This window comes from Pleurodeles waltl, chromosome 11, assembly GCF_031143425.1.
Source record: "Pleurodeles waltl isolate 20211129_DDA chromosome 11, aPleWal1.hap1.20221129, whole genome shotgun sequence".
NCBI classification, from domain to species: Eukaryota; Metazoa; Chordata; class Amphibia; order Caudata; family Salamandridae; genus Pleurodeles; species Pleurodeles waltl.
Window position 1 is genome coordinate 50,442,347 of NC_090450.1, and position 23,135 is coordinate 50,465,481.

Sequence of the window (23,135 nt, forward strand, 5' to 3'; positions counted from 1 at the left end):
AAGCTCTTCTTTTTAGGTATAGCCTAAGACATTGCACGTACTGTCTGTTGCAAGACATATTGTTACCTTATAGTGGGCTTAGATGCCGACATTGCTTACCAATGGATGGCTTTATTGTCACTCACATGTTCTTGCTTCTTATTCATCATCTTCCTTGGGCTGTCCTTACTCTTCCAGTGTGTGTCCCTTCCCTCAAGCATGGACCCATTACTAGCGTCCTGCCACGCCTTCCTTTTCAGGTGCTATTTTGTTCTTTTACTTTAAACACTTTACGAAAGTGCATGTGTTTTCCTGCTGTGTACCCTCAATGGCCATTTTTGTTTACTCCCAGCCTTCTCACTTTGTTGGCATTCTTGCTTCCCCATCCCACTTCTGTTGTCCGTTTGCTTCCCCATCTCCGCCTGCCTACTCTCCATTGTCTGTTTAATTTGCTATCCCCACTCATCCACCCCCCACGTTTGTTGGCCTCCACATCTCAACCCACCCTCAGTTGTCCATATGCTCATGACCTTTCCCATCGCCCCCGGCCCCCCTCTGTTGTCCACGTGCATCCCCATCCATTGTCCGTGTGGTTCCCCAATGACCTGCCCTGCCTTCCTCCATTGTCAATATGCTTCCTCAACCACCGCCCACGCCCTGTCCATGGGCTCCCTTCTCCATTGTTATCTCTCGCTTGTTCTCCTCTCCACCCAACGAATCCTTCAATAATGACCTCCATGTTTCCTCATCCCTGGCCACTCCCAACCCACTCCCCCTTTGTTTTTTTGTTTGTTTTTTAAATGAACATTAGCACTATATCAAAAATGTCATTTCGTGGAACTTTGTATTTACTATTCCATCTCGGATTGGCAAAATAAAGGAAAAAAACACTCTCCTCATTTTGAAGGCACGAGCATCCATGATGGCACACGCCTACAAAATGAACCAGCCAACGTGCCATAGCACCTTTTTTTTTTTTTTTAAAGTACAGCCTCGCTGGTGTGCTGTATGATTTAACATCATTGCCAACTCGAGTACGTGCATTACCTAGACCTATTGGCTTTGCTAATGTTTGTTATTATAGGAAGATAATAAAATAACTTAATAATCAACTCAATAATCATTAGGGTCTTGGGTTTTACGTACAGACAACCTAACACAGGCAACCTTCACTTTTAGGTTCCAGTTTCCCCACGTCTTCCCAAAATAAAACATGACGCGAACAAATATCCTAGAAATTGTCCCACATCACTGAGAATATGATTGCGAGTTTTCCTCTCTGACAGGACAAGGAAGGCAGATTTGTGTAAATACCAACGAAGCTCGGAGTGGCCTTCCGTATCCCCAGGGCTGAGGCCGCATGGGGCCTATTGTCTCCGCGGACAATATATGCCCAGGCGGGACTCAAAGTAGACCAGATGTCTCCAAGCCAAAGGGGTGCTCGCCGACTTCAAAGACGCACTAATGCTTGAGTAGAAAGGGGGCTTCCGGTTCTGGCTTAGTGCGAGCCCCGTTCTAGTCCGTTCGGAAGCATCCCTGTGGCGCAGACCCTTGCTGCCTGCCTGGGGAAATATCTGACTCCTGTCACACGATATTGTTTTGCTTTTTCTACTAACGCGTTTGAATCAATGAAAAACAAAAAACGACAAATGCGTCACTTGGCAATCTCTCTCTGTGGTGTCCTTTAATCTTTTTTTATTTGTTTTGTGCCCAGTGCTGGGAACCTCTTTTACCGACTGAGAGAGCTCGAAGAAAAAGTAAGAGCAACGCCGCGATTTGAAGAAATATATTTCACAGAAATGTGATGTTTATAATAATGTCTAACCTATAATGACAGGCCCTTCAGGCAGAAAAACAAGCATTGATAACGCCAATAGGCCTAAGTTCAACGAACTGTCACATTTAAAACCTGGCAAGTGTGCATGGTATTGTAGCATTGAAATAGCATTGAAATAGTGCTGCGTGCCCCTACGTGGGGTGCTGAACAACATTTTTGGAGAGATCGCAGGCTCCATCATAGGGGAGTCATGTCGAGCAGCAGAGCTATCAACCAGTTTACATAGGACTTGCAGGTAGTGTTCTACAGTGCTTTTAATACTCACTCTTTAGAGTGCTTGCTTGCTTCTGAGGAGTGCTAGTACTCTCGTATAAAATGTCTGGCAGTAGTGCTCTCCCCTCCATATTAAGGAAGTGCAGGTACTCAGTGCCGGACAGTACCTGCCCATTTAAAGCACCGGTCTTTAAAGGCAGCAGAGCTACAGCTCAGGTCGCGCCAGTTTTGCAGGTATGATATGAAGAGCAATTGATCAGGCTACAGAAGTCTTGCAGATAGAGTGGGAGGAGCAGAACTATCCCTCGCGCACAGGTCTTATAATTTGGTGTTTATATACCACTTCATTGCTTGCCTATTTATAATGCTGCAGATTTATTGTGTAACAAGCAACAAAGTGATGAACATAAGGCTTGAGTTAATGTCAGCCACGGAGCTGGATCAGACAGCACCCCATCTGATCATTTATTGTCCATTGTTTCGCCATGCACAAAAAACAGCCACATGAAAATCGGTCTTGGTATTCCCTCTGAGAGAGGATCTGGCCTGGCAGTTCAGGATTAACTGCTCCAGTTAGAGAGGGAGCAAGGCTGATTGGCGTACGCATTGTTCCTGTTTTAGGCTGCATTGGATGCAATGTAGGGTCGGGCTGGCCTATAGGGTGATCCGGCAGTGCTCGATGGGAAGGTCTGATAGGGTCATGCGTGCGCTGCTTTTTGGGTGTTTGAGGGCTTGTTTTATGGTCTGTTTGGACGATTTTTACTGCAAATTCTCACCATATTATAACAAACATTGCCTGTAGGAAGCTCAAATCCATGCAGTCTCCCATAGCGTGCAGAACACAACCAGCACTGATTTATAAGTTCAAAACTGTCCCAGTTTCCAAACATGGTCCGCTTTTTTAGAGCTTTAATTCACTAATGAGAACCACTTTTATTTTGGTGGTCAGGACTTTTTTCTATCTCAGTCTGACCCTGGTGCAGTGCATAAAAAGACTGGAATGTGGCCCTAATGAAAAGCTGTTTGTGCATGCACAAAATGAGGAACCGGCAGAGGTAGAGGTAAGGAGATGTACAATGGACCCTTGTGCATTCAAATGCATGCGTTCCTCTGTAGGTGGAAGGAAATGCCCAATCAGCAAATAGCATGAGGTCACACAGAAAACTACTCTGAATGTGATTGGCAAAGTTTCAATCCAATGTCTGTAACAGGCTGTTTAAAAAAGGGGAACGATGAAGAGTGAGCTTAAAGTCTGTTGTACATATTATTATAAATATCCTAGTATGTATTAAACAAGTAAAGACAAATTCTGATTCTCTGCATGACCATTAGCCCCACCGGCGACTGCTCTGCTATGGTGGAGGAGTGGCACCCCCGCCAACAGCAGCCACTGCAAACCTTTAACAACAAAACAATAATAAACTATTGTTTCATTGTTAAAGGAGTGGGGCATTGGGGTAACAGGGACGAAGGGCAGTGCACATCACTCCCCCTCAGGGTGCATGTAAGTTTGTCCGGCCGTCTCGGGCCAGCCAAACACACATGCGCACTGTGCTCTCTCCAGCCCGGCACTGTGTTGCTGGGCTGGAGAGAGTAGTCACAGGCTCCCAGTTTGCCTGGGAGCACCTAGCCAGGGCGTTCCAGCCAATTCTAATGCTGATTTCATGCAGTGTTAGGATTGGCCGCAGGGCAGGCTGTGACCCTGTGACCATCAAGAAGGAGCGGTGGTGGCAGGCAAGTTTTTTTAAAATTTAATGTTTATCCCCCCCCACCGCCCTCCTCCTCCCTTCCTCCCCTGCGGTGCGTATGTGCCCAGCCTCACTGGGCAACTCCCATTTTAGAAATTTTTACTTTAATCATTGTTTGATTTCTGGCCAAGTTACACAATCTGTAGCCCATACAGTTGTCAATATCAGGCAAATACAAACACAGATACTTTATAAATAGTGTATCTGTTCATTTTCTTTTGGCTTACACAAACCAATGCAGATCCAACAAGAAAGGCCCCTGTGTTAGTATGCATTAAGGTCACATACACCTAGTAATAAACCAAAAGGCAGTATTGTGCAAGACAGACTATTTATAATGCAAAGGGCCCACCTAGGCAATGTTACATGGCCATTTTTTAGCACATATATACTTCTCTTATCTATAAGCTGAAATGGTCTCTGGCAACCTTGCTATCAAGCAAGGCTAACCAGAGAGTAATGGTAGATTCCAAACCAAGTAATCTTCAGAAAACTATTTTGTAGGAAGCTTACTTTGCCAGGTCAGAAAGTTACTAGTAGTATATTGGGGTGTTGTCTTACTTTCACGACCTAAATATGATTATTTTGCAGTCATGCATGGCACCCTCAACCATCCACAAACAAGTTATGTAAGCTACAAGAGCCCAAAGTCAGTAAAGAGCGTAAATCTACATGAGTCTCTCACTTTCCCTCCCATATGTTGCTGTTTTAAAGTTTGCTCCCAAACAAAATTGTTCAATAAGCTTGTCGATTACAAATGGACCATGTATGATGTCCAGCCTTCCCAGTTTATATCTCCAGCACTCTGTCTTTGTGTATAACACGTCTTTAGATCATTTATTGGGTATTCATTATCCATCCATAAATCATCTTGAATTGAGAAATATTTGGCCTCGGTTCCCTCATCTGCTCCTGATTGCCCACTAGCACTAAGCCCCATTGTGTCCCTTGAAAAATACATAGCCTTGTTTCCCATTTAGATTTGGGATTCAGGTACATGGATAGTCTAGGATTACTTTATCGACCATATATGCATAAATCATCAAGGTTATTCTCCTCTGTTTACCCACATTTCCCCTGTTATGTCAGTCCCAAATTAAAGGCTTCATTTAAAGTTTGTCGGACAAGGTATTCTACAAGAACATGTCGGAGTACCCTAGTTCTCCAAACCTGTGGTGCACCTGCTCTGTTTAGAGGCAAGGGACCTGCATCTTTGTGCCACAAGAGAACTTGCTGGCTCCATTATTGTAAGCCTTTGAATGACAGCCCAGCAGACATTGGGCCACTGAACAAGTACTTTAAACTATCCGTCCCATTTGGAGCAAAGGTTCTGAGGTTTGTTTGGGACTGGTAGGGAATACCTAGCTGTCCAGGGCTGGAATACAGAAAGACACCCACACACTGAGAGAAAACTCCCAGCAGCCCAGGGGCATTTATTATTTTGTTTCTCAAAAACAAATTCCTGTTTAGGGAGTTCATTTAAAAAAAAAATGCTGTACAGGGACAGTGAACATGGCATCCGTACAATGAAAAGCTCAGTGCTTTCAGAGGACACGACACAAACAACTCCACCTGTCTTGCTGAGAAATCTACATATGGCAGGCTGTAGTCCCGTAGAGAAACAGTGTAAATCCCTCCACTGCCCTGGTGGGACAGAATACAGCCTGCAGTTCTCCAAGTCAGGCCACAAGTCTTTGTGAAGAGAATACTTTTTAGTTATGAATTCTGCCAATGGAAATCCCTTCATCCAGTTTGTAATTTCTCATTGCTCCATTTGTGTGCTTTGAAATGATGTAGAAATTTACATTGAGCTTTCCCTTAAGTTTATTCTAAACCTGTAAAACTGTCCAAATTATGTTAGAGCTCGGTCATTTGTTGGCTGTAATGCATAGTAAATTGGGCCATGCATAATCTCCATCCATGACCTTCCCTATAATTATCGATCTTGATTTTATGTTTACCACTAGCGGAGTGCTGTTTGCTGGGTCCACTGTAATGTCTTTGTCTGACATTTAGTGTATTTTATAGTGGATCTGATGTCAACAAGATAAAAAATCTCTTTGTGACCTTAATCTGCTGATTTGGTCTGATTTTAAAGAAAAGTGGGGCTGTGGGCAATATATAAATAAATATTTCCTTATTGAAGTACTTGGGCCCTCATTACAACCTTGGCGGGCAGCGGAGGCCGCCCGCCAAGGTTGGACCGCCGAGCGGCCGCCTATACGGCCGCAAACCCGCCAGCCGCATTACAACATCCTTGCTGGGCAGGTGGGCTGAAACAGTTTCCGCCCGCCGGTCCAGCGGGGATGCCTGCCGCAACATTGCAGCCGGTGTTGCGGGCGTGCGACGGGTGCAGCTGCACCCGTCGCGCTTTTCACTGTCTGCTGTGCAGTCAAAAGCAGGGTGGGGCTGTGCCTGGGGGCCCCTGCATTGCCCATGCCAAGTGCATGGGCCCCCAGGGGCCCCTTGACTCCCCTTCCCGCCAGCCTGTCCATGGCGGTCTCTACCGCCATGGACAGGCTGGCGGGAAGGGGAGTCATAATACCCAGGGCAGCGCTGCAAGCTGCGCTGTCCTGGCGGATTATAACTGCTGGCACAGCGATTGCGGGAAACCGCCGGTCCCGGCAGTGCGACCGCGGCCCTGCCGCTGCGGTCATAATATGGTGATTTGCACCGCCAGCCTGTTGGCGCTAAATCTTCGCCAAGGTTGTAATGAGGGCCTTAATTCCTTAAGTAAACCACATCTAAGCTTGTGCCAAGTGCAGGTTTCCATGCGGGTTTCATGGGATATCATATGATTTCAATGGAATGCATTTCCTGTGTACGGAGTTCTCTGTGACAGAGAGCTCTGAATAGAAGGAATGGACTGTCTTGTGCAACTGCATATTTCTGTGTTTATTTTCCCTATGAAGAAAATATTTTTGTCTGTGGAGAAACCCCATACCATACACCCCTTCCAAATGTGAGGGTCGTCCCCCCTCCACACTGTTGAAAGGGTGTGTAAGCAGGATTTGGCAGGATTTAAAACATGACCCTTTCCATGCTGTAAAAGGAAACGATAGTACTTTGTGAATCCTCACAAACCTGTTTGTGAACATTTCCAAACTTCAAACACTAACCTAGCGTTGTAACGTCCAGAAAGCCCTCAATCTGACCCAGTGAGCAGGTTTCACGTGTGTAGGTATCTGAACACTTGTGAATTCCATCAGGCGCCTTCCAAGAATCCTTTTGCAAATTCCTTGCAGGCATCACAAAGGTAAATCTGGTCTTATATGTATGTCCATGGCTGAATCTAACTTTGTGAATAGGCACCATTATCAACATATATGTACACCAATTGGTCACTCCGTGGTGATATTCACCTCCAGGGCCTTCAAGTTTCAAGAGATGAGTTTTTAGTGTTGTTTTAAAAAATCCTTTAATGCTGAGCTGGCCTGATGTTTAGTGGAAGAAAGTGAAAGGTCCAGAATCTGCATGGTATGCTGGTGGATTTGCAGCAGTGGGGATCTGCTGATTTGATGATCTCAAGCAGTGTGAGATTTACATTAACAAAAAGGTAGTCGGAAAGTGACCCATTATTTGCTTTAAGAGTTGTACAGGGTCCTATATGTAGTAGAAAGCAACTTAGATGAGGTTGGAGTGTTTCTGTGGATATCTTATGTACACTAGTGATGAGCTTAAGGCTTGGTTGAGGGCAGTGAAGGAATCACGAGGAAGGTTCACCAAAGGACTACTGCAGTAATCCAGCTTGTTAATGACCAATAGTTATTCAATGCATTTTTGATATGGGAGAGTAGTATGGCTCAGGATTCCGAGTATCTTTAGGATTTGAAGTCTTACAGTTGATGTATTTTCTAACCAGATTGGTTGAAAAGGAGTGTCGATTCCTAACAGACATGACAAAAGTGAGTGTCTGCCTTGAAGTAACAATGTAGGTGGTGCTGGAGGACGAGGAAAGAAAATAAGGCACTTCCATTGTAGATGATTTCAGCAAGATATCCCAAAATAGAGCATTCAGAAGTATTGAGAACATTGAGGAAGCAAAGTATATTTAAGATAAAGGGTTCCTCATCATGGGTCTGGCGGTCGGATTTTCTTTCTGCCAAACTCGTAATCAGGCCAGAAGTCTGACTTCATAAATAAAGTATTTCTGCAATCCAAACTTGAATATGACTGAATAAACTAGAATAATAAACTTGTCAAAGACACTGTCATTGTCTAATATCAGGATCACTTTGAGGTCTACTTGGTTCCTTTCCTGACGGTTAAAATGCTATTTGTACACCTGTTAACTGATTTGAGAGACGTAGCTCTTTCATCTAGTCACCTGAATGTCTGTAAGCATGTTCAGTACTATATTGATAGGTGGGAAGGGTCTAATAATTTTATATTAGGAGTGCTCTATGTCTGACTGACTTATGTATGAAATCTACACTCTTCTCAGTTCTGCTTTGGCTGTTTTCTTCTGCGTCGGCAATCTCAATATCGGTTCCACGTCCCATACTTACACCTTGGAAAATTATTGTGGGTAAATATGATCCCAGAGGCCTATCCTGTTGACCTTTTTTACCTTGCTTCTTTTTTTATCAGTTTTAGAGGTGGGTTTAGATTAAAATTCACTCACCTTTCTGTTTATTCTGGGTATCATTTGCACAGTTAAGAATGCATTTTCTTATGTCTCAAGACATTATGAAAGTTGGTACATCAATTAGCAATGTAATCTAGATTCATTATGGGCAATCCTAGGCTATACCTGACAAATGCACATCTCCTCTAGCTCCTTTTTTACTTATTGGATAAGCTAGAATGATTTCTACATGTTCTCTTAGCTCATGTTACTCCTGGTGCAAACTAAAGAGGTAATAGAGTTTCTCTGCACACAACATTTGTAACTTCACACTTAGCACTGGTTAAGAGATCTTGAGTTCTACCCAATAAGTCTGGAAAATAATGTTCCACAAGTTGCTTTATTTGGGCTTGTAAGCGATGTAGGTTCTTCAGGTCAACCTCTTCTGAACTACCTACTTTCAGTAATCTACTTTTCCTTGGCTCCATTCCGCTATAAGGTACGGAACTTCTCAGTAACTTGCAATATCATTGTAATGTACAACAGGGGTTATTTTATCCCATACATATTTAGCCCAACACCAGCTACTTTTTCTTTGCATGGAGTTGGTCATAATTCCCATTGTGAAGGCTTTTTAGGGATCAGGAATGAATGGATTTTAGGGGTGGTGAGATTTCAGGGATGGGTAGAATTTATGGACAGAAAGTGTTTTAAGGGTCAGAATTGGGTGTAATGTAGGGTGGTGGGGGTTTTAATGATTCAGTTTTTTAGTGGTGTTTAGATCTAGAAATGATTTTTTTTGGGTTTAGGGATGGGTAGACTTTAGGGGTGGTGTGAGCTTTTAAAGGTTCAGGGATGGGTGTTGTTAGTGGTGTAAAGAGTTTTTAAATTTTGGAGATAGGTGGCATTTAGGGGCCAGAGATGGGTGTAGTTTAGGTGTAATGTGGGGTTTCTCAGATTTAGAGATGGGTGAAGTTTAGTGGTAGAACAGGATTTGAGGTTTCTGGAAAGAGCAGAGTTTAAGCTTCAAGGATTGTGCAGTTAATGCATGGGGAGGGTTTTAGAAGGCAGGGATGGATGGCGTTTAAATGTTGTGAGATGGTCTGATATTGATGGTGTTGTGAGAGTTCAGTAAATTAAAATCATTCAGAGTACTTGGTTGACATTGTGAGGTATATAAGTCTGAAATAATGATCCCTGAGGTAAAACACTGAAATAAATACCTCTGACAAAAATGTTTCCGAAAGCTACGATCTACAATTCACTACATTTACACCTTATAAAATATACATGCAAAAGAAAATAAACAAAAAGAGACATTCTATGAATTGGTTTCTATGAAATGGTACTGCCAATCATGCTACAAATTTCCAATACATGGTTTAGGTGTATTGGTGTCTCAGTAATGGTATTCCATGAAATGATTTTTTGCATGAAATCACATCCAATCTTTTTTCTGCTCTTGCAGGCTGATATCCGTACTGTAAGGCAGTGTTCCCCAAACATTGTGGAACCATAACTCAATTTTTAGAACAACATTCTTTTGCAGCCCACCTAGCCTTTATCGACACAAGAGATTTTTGAATGTGACAAAAGCATCGTATGGTGGCACACTAATTTTCAAACATCATATTTTCCTTTGAAATGGTCACTAGATTTGCAAATCAATCAATCAATCAGTAATTTGTTAAGCGCGCTACTCACCAGGAATGGTCTCAAGGCGCTGGGGGGGTGCTCTGATCGAAGAGCCAGGTCTTGAGGCGCTTCCTGAAGGTCATAAGGTCCTGGGCCAGACGTAGGTTGACGGGGAGGGAGTTACAAGTTTTGGCGGCAAGGTGGGAGAAGGATCTGCTGCCGGTTGTGGTACGGTGTATGCGGGGGACGGTTGCGAGGGTGAGGTTGGCGGAGCAGAGATGGCGTGTCTGGATGTGGAAGTTGAGACGCTCGTTGAGGTAGGCTGGTCCGGCATCGTGGAGAGCTTTGTGAGCGTGGATCAGGAGTTTGAAGACTATCCTTTTGTTGGCGGGGAGCCAGTGGAGGTCTCTGAGGTGGGCTGAGATGTGTTCGTGGCGAGGGAGGTTGAGGATGAGTCGTGCTGAGGCTTTCTGGATGCGCTGGAGTTTCTTCTGGAGCTTGGCCGTTGTTCCCGCGTAGAGGGCGTTGCCGTAGTCCAGTCTGCAGCTGACAAGGGCATGGGTGACCATTCTTCTGGTTTCCACGAGGATCCATCTGAAGGTCTTGCGGGGCATGCGAAGGGTGTTGAAGTTTGAGGATGAGATGGCATTGACTTGCTGGGTCATAGAGAGCGAAGAGTCCAGTATGAAGCCGAGGTTGCGTGCATGGGTGGTGGGCGTTGGGTCCGACCCCAGAGTGGCAGGCCACCAGGAGTCGTCCTATGCTGATCTGTTGGGGCCGAAGATGATGATCTCTGACTTCTCCGAGTTCAGTTTGAGGCGGCTTGCTTTCATCCAGTTAGTGATGGCATGAAGTCCTATGTGGAGGTTGTTCTTAGCGGTTGCGGGGTCCTTTGTGAGAGAAAGGATGAGCGGAGTGTCGTCTGTGTAGGAGATGATGTCGAGGCCATGGGATCAGATGATATTGGCGAGCGGAGCCATGTAGACATTGAAGAGGGTGGGGCTGAGTAAGGATCGCTGGGGAACTCCGCAAATGGTCTTGGTGGCTTTAGACAGGAATAGGGGGAGGTGGACTCTTTGGGTTCTTCCAGAGAGGAAGGAAGTGAGCCAGTCCAGGGCTCTGTGGCGGATTCCGGCATCGAAGAGGCATGTGCGAAGGGTGTGGTGACAGACGGTGTCGAAAGCTGCAGAAAGGTCAAGGAGGATGAGGGCAACGGTTTCACCTTTGTCGAGCCTGCTCCTGATGTCATCAGTGCAGGCGATAAGGACGGTCTCGGTGCTGTGGTTCTTGCGGAATCCGGACTGGGAGACGACGAGTAGGCTGTTGTCCTCCAAGAGGCGGGATGGTTGGTTGTTGACTATCTTCTCGATGACCTTTGCAGGGAAGGGGAGTAGGGAGATAGGTTGGTAGTTTTTGGAGGTCTTTGGGGTCGGCTTTGGGCTTTTTAAGCAGGGCGGGCTCGAAGGAGCTATTGATTATGGTCTGGAGCTGGGGAGCGATGATTTGGCTGGCTTTATTGAAGACGTGGTGAGGGCAGGGGTCAGCGGGAGAGCCGGAGTGGATGGTCTTGGTGGTTTTCTCATTGTTGGTGGGGAGTCCAGATACTGTTTTACTATTACAACTGTACTTCACACAAACTGTAGAAATCGTGTTTCACTGAATAGTTTTTTGTGCATCACCAAGTAAAGTGCCTTGATTTGTTTGATCCTATTAAAATCGTTATTTCCCTCACACTTCAGAATTATTAAAAATGTCCTTCATTTTAGCTTTCCAAGCTGCTGAATGTGTACAGTTCACTTATAGATATTTAAATTATTTTGAGTGTTTCCAAAAAATGACTTCCTACAGTCTTTCAAACTCCCTGTACCCCAGCAAGATTGTCACATAATTCACTTCACGTTTCTAATTCTGACTGCAAAGTGAGAGAAGTTTGCAAACACCAATCCCCATGCTAAAAAAGCACAATCAGCAATTTGTCAAAAGACATAGCCTGACAATCATCTCTGTCTTTTGAAACTCAGCAAATGCAGCAGGATAAATACAGATATTAAAGGCATCTTTACTTATTGCTTGGACTTTCACAACTCACCATTAATAAGTGTGTAACCCAATGTGGAGTATGGGAAACACTTTTGTAAGGAGTTTTGATCATTCGTAATACCATTTTAGCAAAATCTGTCATGCTTTTATACCTTTTTTGTTAGCATGGTTATTTGAATTCAAGTAACCAGTGAATTTTTAGTGGTGACATTCATAGCTTTGAGATATTGCTCCATCACGTGCTGTTTCAGGTATTGTGGGTTTCCAGATTTATTGCACAGCCACTGTTGCCAAGTTGGGTAATAGTAACTTCAAATCCAATTTCCAAATGACTTTCTAAAGATCCAGATATTAATGTTCATGTCTAAAAAAGGCCACTGCAGAAGTAGCTTTTGGATAGTTAACTGCATCAATTGAGGCTGTTGCTTTCATACCTCCCTACCGTCTTTGATTGTATTTCTGTTTTTATCCAGAATGTGTCTGTTGAACACTATAATCAACTATAAACTGTGTGTGGCATTAGGCGTGTTAGTGAAAAAAAAAAAAAAGTCAAAAAATGAAATGATCATAGTCCATCCTGCAGGCAAGCTACTGAGATGGAGATGTTGATGAGCCTTGCCTACTTTGATTTGAGATTTGTAGCTAAATAATCACTTTGAAATAATAAAGGTTGGATAATCTTATGGTTAAAATGCTCCAGGTCCCATTTTCCTTGCTACTGTGAGATGGAGCTGTTGATGAGCTTGCCCAATTTTTTGCTTATTAAATCACTTTGAAATAATAAAGTTTGGTTAATCTCATGGTCAAAATACTTCAGATCCCACTTTTTTCCCATTTAAAAAAAAATCCCTGCATTTTTGTGGTGATGTTTGAGTAAACTCCATGTTCGAGTTCTTCCCTTGAAGCATACATGCCAGTAACAACAACACACTCGTAGTCTCTACGTTCTCCTGCAGTGCATGTTTCTATCTGGAAACAATTTATAAACAACAATGTGTATTTAATAAAAAGTATATGCAGAGAATTGACTACCTGGCTCACAGGCTGAACAACTCTTTTTTTATTGTTACAGACATTATAATAAATGGAAGATATATTTGTTACCATTTCATCAAGTGTTAAAGGAAAATACAAACCCAATGAAATTAGCCATTGCAAAGCTTCTATGAGGCTACATTTAAATTTATGCACTTCAGAGCCTTAAATTTGAGAATCTGGAAAAAATTGCAATAACTTTATCGCTGCTACTGAATGAGTAGCTAAGAACTATGAAGGTCCATCAGGCATGCAATGATTAGGACTGCAAAAAAATAAAAAGATCAGTATGTTTTGTTGGGTTGGAAAAAACATGACTGATAACAAACAGCTAGTTATCTCTGTGGTCAGGGTGATAGAGCTTAGGGCTTGGGTGTGAGCATCGGCGCTTCCGTCAAGTGAGGTGGGACTAGCCATTTTGTGAATGTTGCTCAGGTTCCCATATAAAGCTCTACAAAGGAAAAGATAGCAGTGTAGGTGTTTCCAAATTCTAAGGTATGCATGGAGGCATTTTAGCACAACATCCTTATTCAAAACAATAAAATGTATGAAACAAAGTTTTTAACTTTTTTAGACAGAACTAGCATGACAAACCTATCATTGATGATATAATATGATATTGGTTTCCCTTAACCCCTCGGGTGCCTTGAATGAGCTGGGCTTGCCCTCGGCCACGGTTGCTGTGTGCAGAGGACAAGCCCAGTTCGTTCTGCACCCGGCCCACGGGGGAGGGCTAGTGCTCCCCCTGTGGGCCTCACACCTACACCCCCGTCAGGGATGGAAGGAGAATCGCTTCCCCTTCCACCCCAAGCCCCCCGGCAATCTGATGACATCAGCGCGCTCACAGCGTGCCAACGTCATCGAATGCTGCTGGGGATGAACTGGAAGCCATTTGCTTCCAGTGCGTTGATCGAGAGGACCCAAAACAATTGAGTCCTTCTCCTGTTATTTTATTTTTTGGGGGGGCGGAGGGAACAAACACAGGGGGAAAGGAAACAGTTTTTCCTTTCCCCGTGCCTGTTTTGAATGGATTCCTGCTCCACGATCGCAGTGAGGCAGAAATCTATCCACTAGACACCAGGGATTGTTTTGTGTGTATTTTGGGGAGCGACCCATTAGGCAAGGGTCGCTCCCTGGGGGACATTAGTCTATCCATGTTTCAGCCCATTTTTCCCGGCTGATCTAGCCGGGGGGGGGGGGAGGGTTGGAACCCCCTAGACACCAGGGATGTTTACAAAATATGTTTTAGGGCAGCGACCCTTGCCTGGGGGCAATATTGTTTTTATATGTTTCAGCCCCACATTGTTTTCGGCTGATCTCGCCCCAGTGGGAGGTCAAAACCCACTAGGCCCCAGGGATTGTGTTGTGTGTGTTTTTTGTGGTGTCTCGGGGGCACCCCTTGGGCAAGGGTCGCCTCCCCAAAGGGGGCACAGAACTGTTGGCCACTTCTGCCCCCCTTGGGGGGAGATTGGCCTATTTCTTTAGGCCCAACTGTCCCCAAGGGGGGCAGAATCCACTTAGGCACCAGGGATCTTGTGCATGTGTGTGTGTTTTGTGTGGGGTGGGTGGCCCCTTTGGCAAGGGTCGCTCCCCCCAAAGGGGGCACAGAACTGTTGCCCATATTTTTGCCTATTGTTTTAGGCCCAGTTCCCCCCAAGGGGAGCAGAATCCACTTAGGCACCAGGGATCTTGTGTGTGTTTTGTGTGGGTGGACGGCCCCTTTGGCAAAGGTCGCCCCTCAAAGGGGGCACATTTAGAATCCACTTAGGCACCAGGGAAAATTTGTAAATGCTTGGTGGCGGGGTGTTTGTCAACCTGCGAAGTATTTGTGATTATAACAGTTTATTTCTCCTTTTTGTTCAGGTTCAAACCTTTTGCATCCTTTGCTGTGGATCCTTGCGGTTTTGGCAGTAGTTGACCTGCAGTTTGCGTAGTTGCATGTTTTCGGTAAGCAAAAGCAATTTACTCCAAAGGAGTATTGTTGATATGCATGAATGGCATGTTTGTAGGTGGTGTACTAAATGCAGGATTGTGTGTAAAATTGTCCTTAGATTTGTGCACAATGATATTTATATTGTCTTATGTCTAATTTGCTTTTCTTTTTTTCCCTTTCAGTGGGATATCATTGGTAGTTGCTGGTGTGTAGCCTTTTCAGGCAAGTGATTGGTATCGTTTTTTAGTACATAACTCTTTTTGATAAAGCCACACTTTACTTATTTTAGACAGTGCTGGTTGTTGTTGGCAATCCATTTGTTGTTAGAAAGGATCATGGCTAGCCGCAGAGTGACCGCTCAGCAGGTTGTTGGCATGCTTTTTGAGTTGTCTTCAGACCATGTTTATGAGGCTGACTCTGCATCTGAAGCAGAGGAGAAAGTAAGATATTCTGACAGTGAGTTTTCTGTCTGAGGGGAATCTTCTGATGAGGAAGTCACTCTCAGTGCAGATGAAGGGCCTGTTTTAGAGGAGGACATTGATGTGCCAATAGTGCAGCAGCCTGGGGCTGAAAGGTTTCCCATTGGAAGACCTGACACCTGTATTGCCCCAAACATGGAGCAGGCACAGTTGCCTGCCTTTACTCATCTCCTAGGGTGTAGAGTCAATATGGAAAACTTTTTGCCTGTCAATTTCTTTCAGTTGTTTATGGACGATGTGTTTTTGGAAGAGATTGTTGAGCACACTAATTTGTAAGCAATATTTGAGGTTAGCAGAGGAGTCTGGGTATGAAAATATGGGAGGATTCATGCAAGCCACACATCCCTGGACTCCTCCTGGTGTCTAGTTTAAAAAAAAAAAAATGTCTGGGTTTGGTAGGTTTCCCAAGATGACTGCCACACCGGTGACCAAAAACGCCACCCCCTCCTGCAAAAACAGGTAGGTTTGTAATAGATCATTTTGATGTGTCCAAGTTGTGTTTTGGGTGATTTCCTAACGCAGGCACTGGGTCTACCCACGCAAGCGAGGTACCATTCTTATCGGAAGATCTGGGGGAACACTGGGTAGAAGGACGTTTGTGGCTCCCCTCAGATTCCAGAGCTTTCCATCACCGAAATGTGAGGAAAAAGTGTTTTTTTTGGCCAAATTATGAGGTTTGCAAAGGATTCTGGGTAACAGAACCTGGTGAGAGCCCTCCAAGTCACCTCATTCTGAATTCCCCTAGTTGTTTAGTTTAAAAAAATGTATAGGTTTGCTAGCTTTCCCTAGGTGCTAGCCGAGCTAGAGGCCAAAATCCACAGCTAGGCACTTTGCAAAAAACAGCTCTGTTTTCTTTGGGAAAATGTGATGTGACCATGTTTTGTTTTGGGGCATTTCCTGTTGTGTCGCATTAGGCCTACCCACCCCATTGAAGTACCTTTTTATTGGGAGACCTGGGGGAATACTGGGTAGAAGGAAGTTTGTGGTTCGCTCAGATTGTAGAACTTTCCATCACCGAAATGTAAGGAAAAAATGTTTTATTTTGGCAAATTTTGAGGTTTGCAAAAGATTCTGGGTAACAGAACCTGGTGAGAGGCCCAAGTCACCCCATCCTGGATTCCCCAAGGTGTCTAGTTTTCAGAAATGCACAGGTTTGGTAGGTTTCCCTAGGTGCTGGCTGAGCTAGAGGCCAAAATTCACAGCTAGGCACTTTCCAAAAAACACGTCAGATTTCAATGTAAAAATGTGACGTGTCCATGTCGCATTTCGTGTCGCGGGCATTAGACCTACCCACCCAGGTGAGGTACCATTTTTATCGGGAGACTTGGGAGAACACAGAATATTGCCGTTGTCTTTCTCTACATTTTTTCCTTCAAAATGTAAGACAGTGTGTAAAAAAGACGTCTATTTGAGAAATGCACTGTAATTCACATGCTAGTATGGGGACCCCGGAATTCCCCGGAATGTGCAAATAACCACAGCTTCTCAACACCTTATCTTGTGCCCATTTTGGAAATACAAAGGTCTCCTTGATACCTATTTTTCACTTTTTTATATTTCACCAAATGAAGTGCTGTATACCCGGTACACGATGAAAACCCATTGCAAGGCGCAGACCCTTTTTGGCTCTGGGTACCTAGGGTTCTAGATGAACCAACAAGCCTCATATATCTCCACAACCAGAAGAGTTCAGCTGATGTTACAGTATATTGCTTTAAAAAATCTACCATAGCTGGACAAAGTTATAGAAGAAAATGTGGAGAGAAATGGTTCTTTTTTTCACCTCAATGTCAATATTTTTTTATTTTAGCGGTTACTTTCTGTAGGAAACCCTTGAAGGATCTACACAAATGACCCCTTGCTGAATTCAGAATTTGGTCTACTCTTCAGGAATGGTTAGCTTTCCGGGATCCAGCATTGGTTTCACACCCATTTCTGTGACTAACTGGAAGGAGTCTAAAAACACAAAAAATAGCAAAAATAGGGTATTTCCGAGTAAAGTGCAGAAATTGTGTTGAAAAAAAGAGGTTTTCTGATTCAAGTCTGCCTGTTCCTGAAAGCTGGGAAGATGGTGATTGTAGCACCATGAACCATCTGTTGATACCTTTTTCAGGGAAAAAACCACAAGCTTTCATCTGCAGCCTTTTTTCCCATTGTTTTAAAAAAAAAATGAATTTTTTGCTGTATTTTTGCTAATTTCTTGGTCTCCTCCAGGGGAACCCACAATCTCCGGGTACTTCTAGAATCCCCAGGATGTTGGAAAAAAAGGACGCAACTTTGGCATGGGTAGCTTAGGTGGACAAAAAGTTATGCGGGTCTAAGTACAAACTGCCCCAAGTAGCCAAAAAAGTCCTGGCACCTGAAAGGGAAAAGGCCTGGCAGCGAAGGGGTTAAAGATTTTTAATATGTTCATGATAATCAACCACACTCGAAATATGTTAATAAACGTAATTAATAACATATAGAACATTTACTTGCGGGTCAAAAGTACAAAAATATAAAAGTCAAACATATGAACTTTACATTTTGTGTTTTATTTTTGTTGGCACCAGAAATGCTTTGTTTATGTTAATGTACATACTGTAAACAAGACTGAAATATTTGCTTAATGTGATTTCTTCCGAAGTGTCTCTGTCTTAAAAAATACATTCACAAACTACCTTATGTTTAAACACAATGATTCCCTTTTATTGTTTGACTGTACCCAAAAACCCACAATAGAAAATGATTTAAAGCTGTGTATTTAGAACTTGTTGCTTTAATAAAGAACTAACTGTTTGCAACATAATGAAAGAAGCGTCTAGCTAAAAGATAATCACGGAAGCATTAAAAAGACATTATGGCAATAACATTGTGCAGTCAGAGAGATGAATAGTTTCTAACAATAACAAAGATTGCTAAAATCTTTATCTAGTTATTGCTAACTGAAATACCCCGAAAGGAAGTGACTGAAATGTTTGTGGTGTAGTTATATGAATGTCCAATATGTCCCTGCTTCATCTCTCTCATTTAACCGTTAAAATTGTCTTCCTTTACATTTCAATAATATGCAACTAGTTTAATTGATGTACAGATGCACCTTATTTAATGTGCTTACGAGGGATTATTTATAAATAAATGTATTATTTCCCATACAACTTAAATTGCCACAATAGCTTGCTCTAGGTCTGGAGTGGTAACACAGCTGCCCTTAACAGCAAAACAAACAAACAATAAAAAACGAGGTAGGTTAAAAACAGGAAGCGCAACACAGGTTTGTATGCAACACCCTATTACCACAGGCAGCCATGCTTGTAGCTCTAGAAAAAAGTGAAACTATTTGGGGTAAAGAATTTCTAAGGACACACTTCAACTAAATACATAACTCTGCAAATATGTGGTTATTGACTGTATGTTGTGTAATTTTGGGTGTCTACACGTCTTCTCCTTGTTGTTCGAAATAAAGTTTCCAAAAAGTTTCTCTCCTAACACCTTAGGTCTTGATAGGCATTTGTTTATGGTGGATGAACACTGCCAAACTTGCACCTGCGTACTTGAAAAAGGCACAAGCAACATCGAAAATTCTGTCTTTTATGTGCAGGTTTCTACCTCTTCTGACCTGTGCCATCAATGTTTTAGAAGGCAACAGTATGATTAGTTTTTTTTTTTTTCATTCGAGGCATACTTTTCTAATCTCTGCCAAATCATGCTCCAAATTGGCAATGTGTGATTTCCTGTCCCCACACTCTCCTAGCCTGGTTCTATAGCACCGAAGTCACCCAGATGATGTGGCGTGCACTAATTCTGTGGAAGGCAGGCACCATTTTGGCCCCGAGATAGCACATGTTGGAAGTCACCACATTAACTTGCCATGTTTACCATAGCATTGTCATGCACACAGAATGTATTCTTGCCACACTAGGGATTTCCGTTTGTTAGCCCTACAGTTCACCTGGCTATGTGCTTGTTCTTGTTGCACACCCCAGTTATATATATATATTTTTAACTTTTTCACCTTTACTATGACCTTACCAGTTGCATAATATTGTTAAGGGGTGTCAGCAGTATGCCAATGGGAGCCTATATCTTTAAGAGTAGTTAAGCTCTAGAAATGGCAATACTTTCCATATCAACACTCACCAATATGTTAATATCCAAATAACATATGGAATGACGGATTGACTAAAATGGTATTGATTAGTTTCAGTCTAAGGCTAGTAGTTAGCCACTTAAAAAACAGTTTCCGAAAAAGTAGAGGAAACTATTAAGCTGTTCTTAAAAAAATGTCATTAAGCAGTTGCTGGCAAAAGGCAACATTTAGGTCGGTGAAGGCTAAAAATGTTAAAATTACCCATCTATACAGTTATGCCCTTCCACTCAGAGATAAAAGGTACATTTATTGTGCTGCCTCACCATTTTAAATTGGCAATTTTACAAGCTATACTTAATGCTAGATCAGGTAGACAGAATTAACGATTGGCTAATTTTTTCCAAGACTACTTTATTCCCCATTCTTACGAAGTAAGAGACAAAGAAAAGGTAAAATTCCACAAGCCACTATAACACAGCTTAACCAGTAGGCCTCAAACAATTATATTCCCAGTTCAGAAGTAATTGCATTTTCCTCTTGTCCAGTGTTGCGTGGGAATTCCAGACACACTGTCCCCGCAGCAGTGTCTTAACCCACTGAGTTAAATGCACTGTGTTTCATTTCAAAGGAGCTGTGTGCGTTTTCACAAGTCCTTAGGGGGCTGCTTCTTCAGCCCTAGTCCACGAGTTCAAAAGTCTTTAATTTAGAAATAATGCCATAAAGGAAAGTGCTAAGTGGAGGCCTGTTACCAGTTCATCATAGAGTTTCTGTTGAGAGTCATGAAGAAAACTTGGCTACTTCCTCCAGATCGAACAGAGGCAAAGAATACCTAGAAGATGAAGATAAATGATAGTCAGGGACACATTATTACGTACTTTACAGACAAAACCTATCAATAATTACTAATGTTTTAATTGGAAACTGTGCTAATTGTATATTGCATATTCATTTGTATATTTTTCTTTTTACTTCTGTAAAATATCTGACTTAAGTAACCGAAATGATCCTCCTATTTTCGTTACAGCTTTAAAAAATTGTGTGAATTTATCATTTCACAAATGTTAGTTTTTAAATGTAGTCTTTTGAACATAGTATCTGTTTGTGCGTATCATTGTGTGTTAGTGTTTAGAGTATATGGTACAAAGGTTGCTTAAAGTAGTAACAGGTCCCATCAACAGCACTGCACGTTCTTCTACACATACACTGTTTTATGTATGGTTTTGTGTTAATTTATAGATTTATTTATACTTTTAATTAGATGGTTTTCAAAAGGTCCAAGAATGTTGCTTTATGACAGCCTGTCAATTTACAGTCCTTTCAGGAGCCTACTGATGGGTGACTTTGCTGGGGCTCCATTTTCTGTTGTACTTTAAGTCCCACCTGCTACAAATGTCTAGGTGTTGAATACTTTGTGTATCTCATTTACCTGGTGCAGTGGTTTCTGACCTTGCTGGCATAATAAGGGGTGATCGAAGTTATGTCGGACTCCAGGTGGAAAGACTGACATTGCACAATTCCATAATTTAGTGTTTTTGCTATTTCAGATGATGGCAGGAAATCTATTTATCCACTGATAACATGAAATCACCAAGACATTATGCTGAATGTTTCTAGCTTTACAGTTATATAGTTGTGGTCTAATCTGTTGCAAAAGGAGAGAATGAATGTTGTGGCGGTGTCTGGAAGAGAACTCAAGTAGACACTGAAAAATAATGATCAAATGTTGGACACCTGATTCAGGTTTGGGGTGATGATTGAAAAGTGTGCAGTAATTGCTTTGAGAAATACCTTTGAAAGGTCAAGTAGGTGTCTTGTGACTCTGTTCTGGTACCAGATGGCAATGCAAAATGTGTTGATGTGGTGTCAGGGGATGAACCAAGTTTGGACAACCAATAGATGGTTGCTTTACGAAAGGTGTACAGTGAGGTGCGGGAAGGCTGCCTTTTTTCTCAGATTACCCATAAAACATACTTTGGAAATAAATCTGAAGTTTGCAAAGTTCATAGCGTCCACATTTGGTTCCCTCAACAGAGGCTTGAAATCCTTTGAGCAGATGTCAGATAAGATGACTAATCTGGCGATGGCAGGCGGACAGGAATAAGATGGAAAGTGAGATATGTTGCAAGAATTAAGGAGATATAAAAATTCTTCTTTAGTTAAGGAGCTGAAGAATCAGAATGTTGCATCACGTTTGAGCCTGGCAGCCTTGTAATGTAAAATACTAATTATACAAAGTGGCATTGTTGGGAAACTCTAGGACTGAGTCTTTAGAGAGAAGGTGTACAATGAGGTGTCTCAGAATCATTTCGGAGAGGTGATGTCACTGATAGAGGGCTCACTGTTCAGGAATTCAGTGATTATTTTCTACAGCTTACAAAGCTTACACTAAGTTTAACATAAGAACATCCTAATGTATAATTCCCATCATATCTCCAGGAAGCCCTACAAGCAAGTAAATGTGTTCCTTCTCCTGAAAAAAGACTAATTCCATTACTTCCACTGACCACCATGTTGACGCTACAGACAAGTCACCTTATCAAGCCTGTTACGCAAAGGGAAATATTTTCACTTTGGGTAGCTTCCAAGTTATCAGCTAGAGAGAAGAACTAACAACTATTTCCTACCCAGGCAGAAGCAAACACTTAATATAGAAACAGTCACCGCAGTGATACACAAGAAAGGCAGAGTATTAAACTGAAGTCCAGCCCTTTTCCCACACTTTAACAATTAACGTCTGGGTGAGATTTTGGGTTAGTTAGCCTTAAATACCAACAAAAGCACCACTATCAGACAGTCATCACCTACCACTGGAAAAAGCTTAATTTTTATGAATGTATTTACTAATACAGTGCACATTCACCCAAGGGCATCTTTTCACTAGGACTATTACTAGCAGACAATAGGAGAGAAGCTAGCAGAAAAGGTAAGTTTTCAACTCTCTGCTGACCTGTGTGCAATCAGAGATGGGATGCATGCTCAACAGTCTCAATAAAACAGCCTCACTGTCTCCTGTGCAAGCTCAGCCGGCCACCAAAATCATGCCAAGCAGTGTCTCACAGGAGTGAAGAATCCATATTCACTGTCACCAATCTGATTATTCTCAGGCAAAATTGATGTCCTCTATCCAACAGCTCCCATTTACATACGCTTAGGGCATTTCCAGCCCTTGCTCCTACAATGACCATTTCCATTACTCACTAGTGTCTAATATGGTTTCTCTTAAGCCCAGATTGTCCTGGATTGGCTACTCTTCCTCATTCCTAATCAACTACAAAACAGAACAATATGAAAAATGGAAGCACATCACCTGATTCATTTGGTATAATGTGACCAATTGTCTTCAGTGAGAGGCTGATCAAAAGAACAAAGTTGAATGAATATTTGCAATATCATTATACAACTACTTTCTAATTTGCTAATATGAGATGACCTTTAAAACAATATTAGTTACCAAACATTGTAGACAGTGTTGTACCATTGATTTGCTTTGGCGCCTTGTGAATTTCCACTCAGTGCTTTTCTTTTGAAGTTTAGACACATCAACATGCATTGAAATGCACACGCACTTAAGTGACTATTCTTGGGAGGAAACCTATGAGT

At 42.5% G+C, this 23,135-nt stretch overlaps 1 protein-coding gene across 7 annotated transcripts in view; it reads right to left on the bottom strand.

Moving 5' to 3' along the window:
* Nucleotides 1-17,979: 17,979 nt before the first annotated feature.
* The window catches only part of TNIK (TRAF2 and NCK interacting kinase), a 623,603-nt gene continuing 618,447 nt past the window's right edge, over nt 17,980-23,135 (bottom strand). For all 7 annotated transcript variants that reach the window (XM_069213031.1, XM_069213035.1, XM_069213034.1 and 4 more), the window contains one exon: nt 17,980-20,364. In XM_069213031.1, coding sequence (XP_069069132.1) covers nt 20,281-20,364 — 84 coding nt within the window. In that variant the 3' untranslated portion in view covers nt 17,980-20,280. The remainder of the gene's footprint in view (nt 20,365-23,135) is intronic.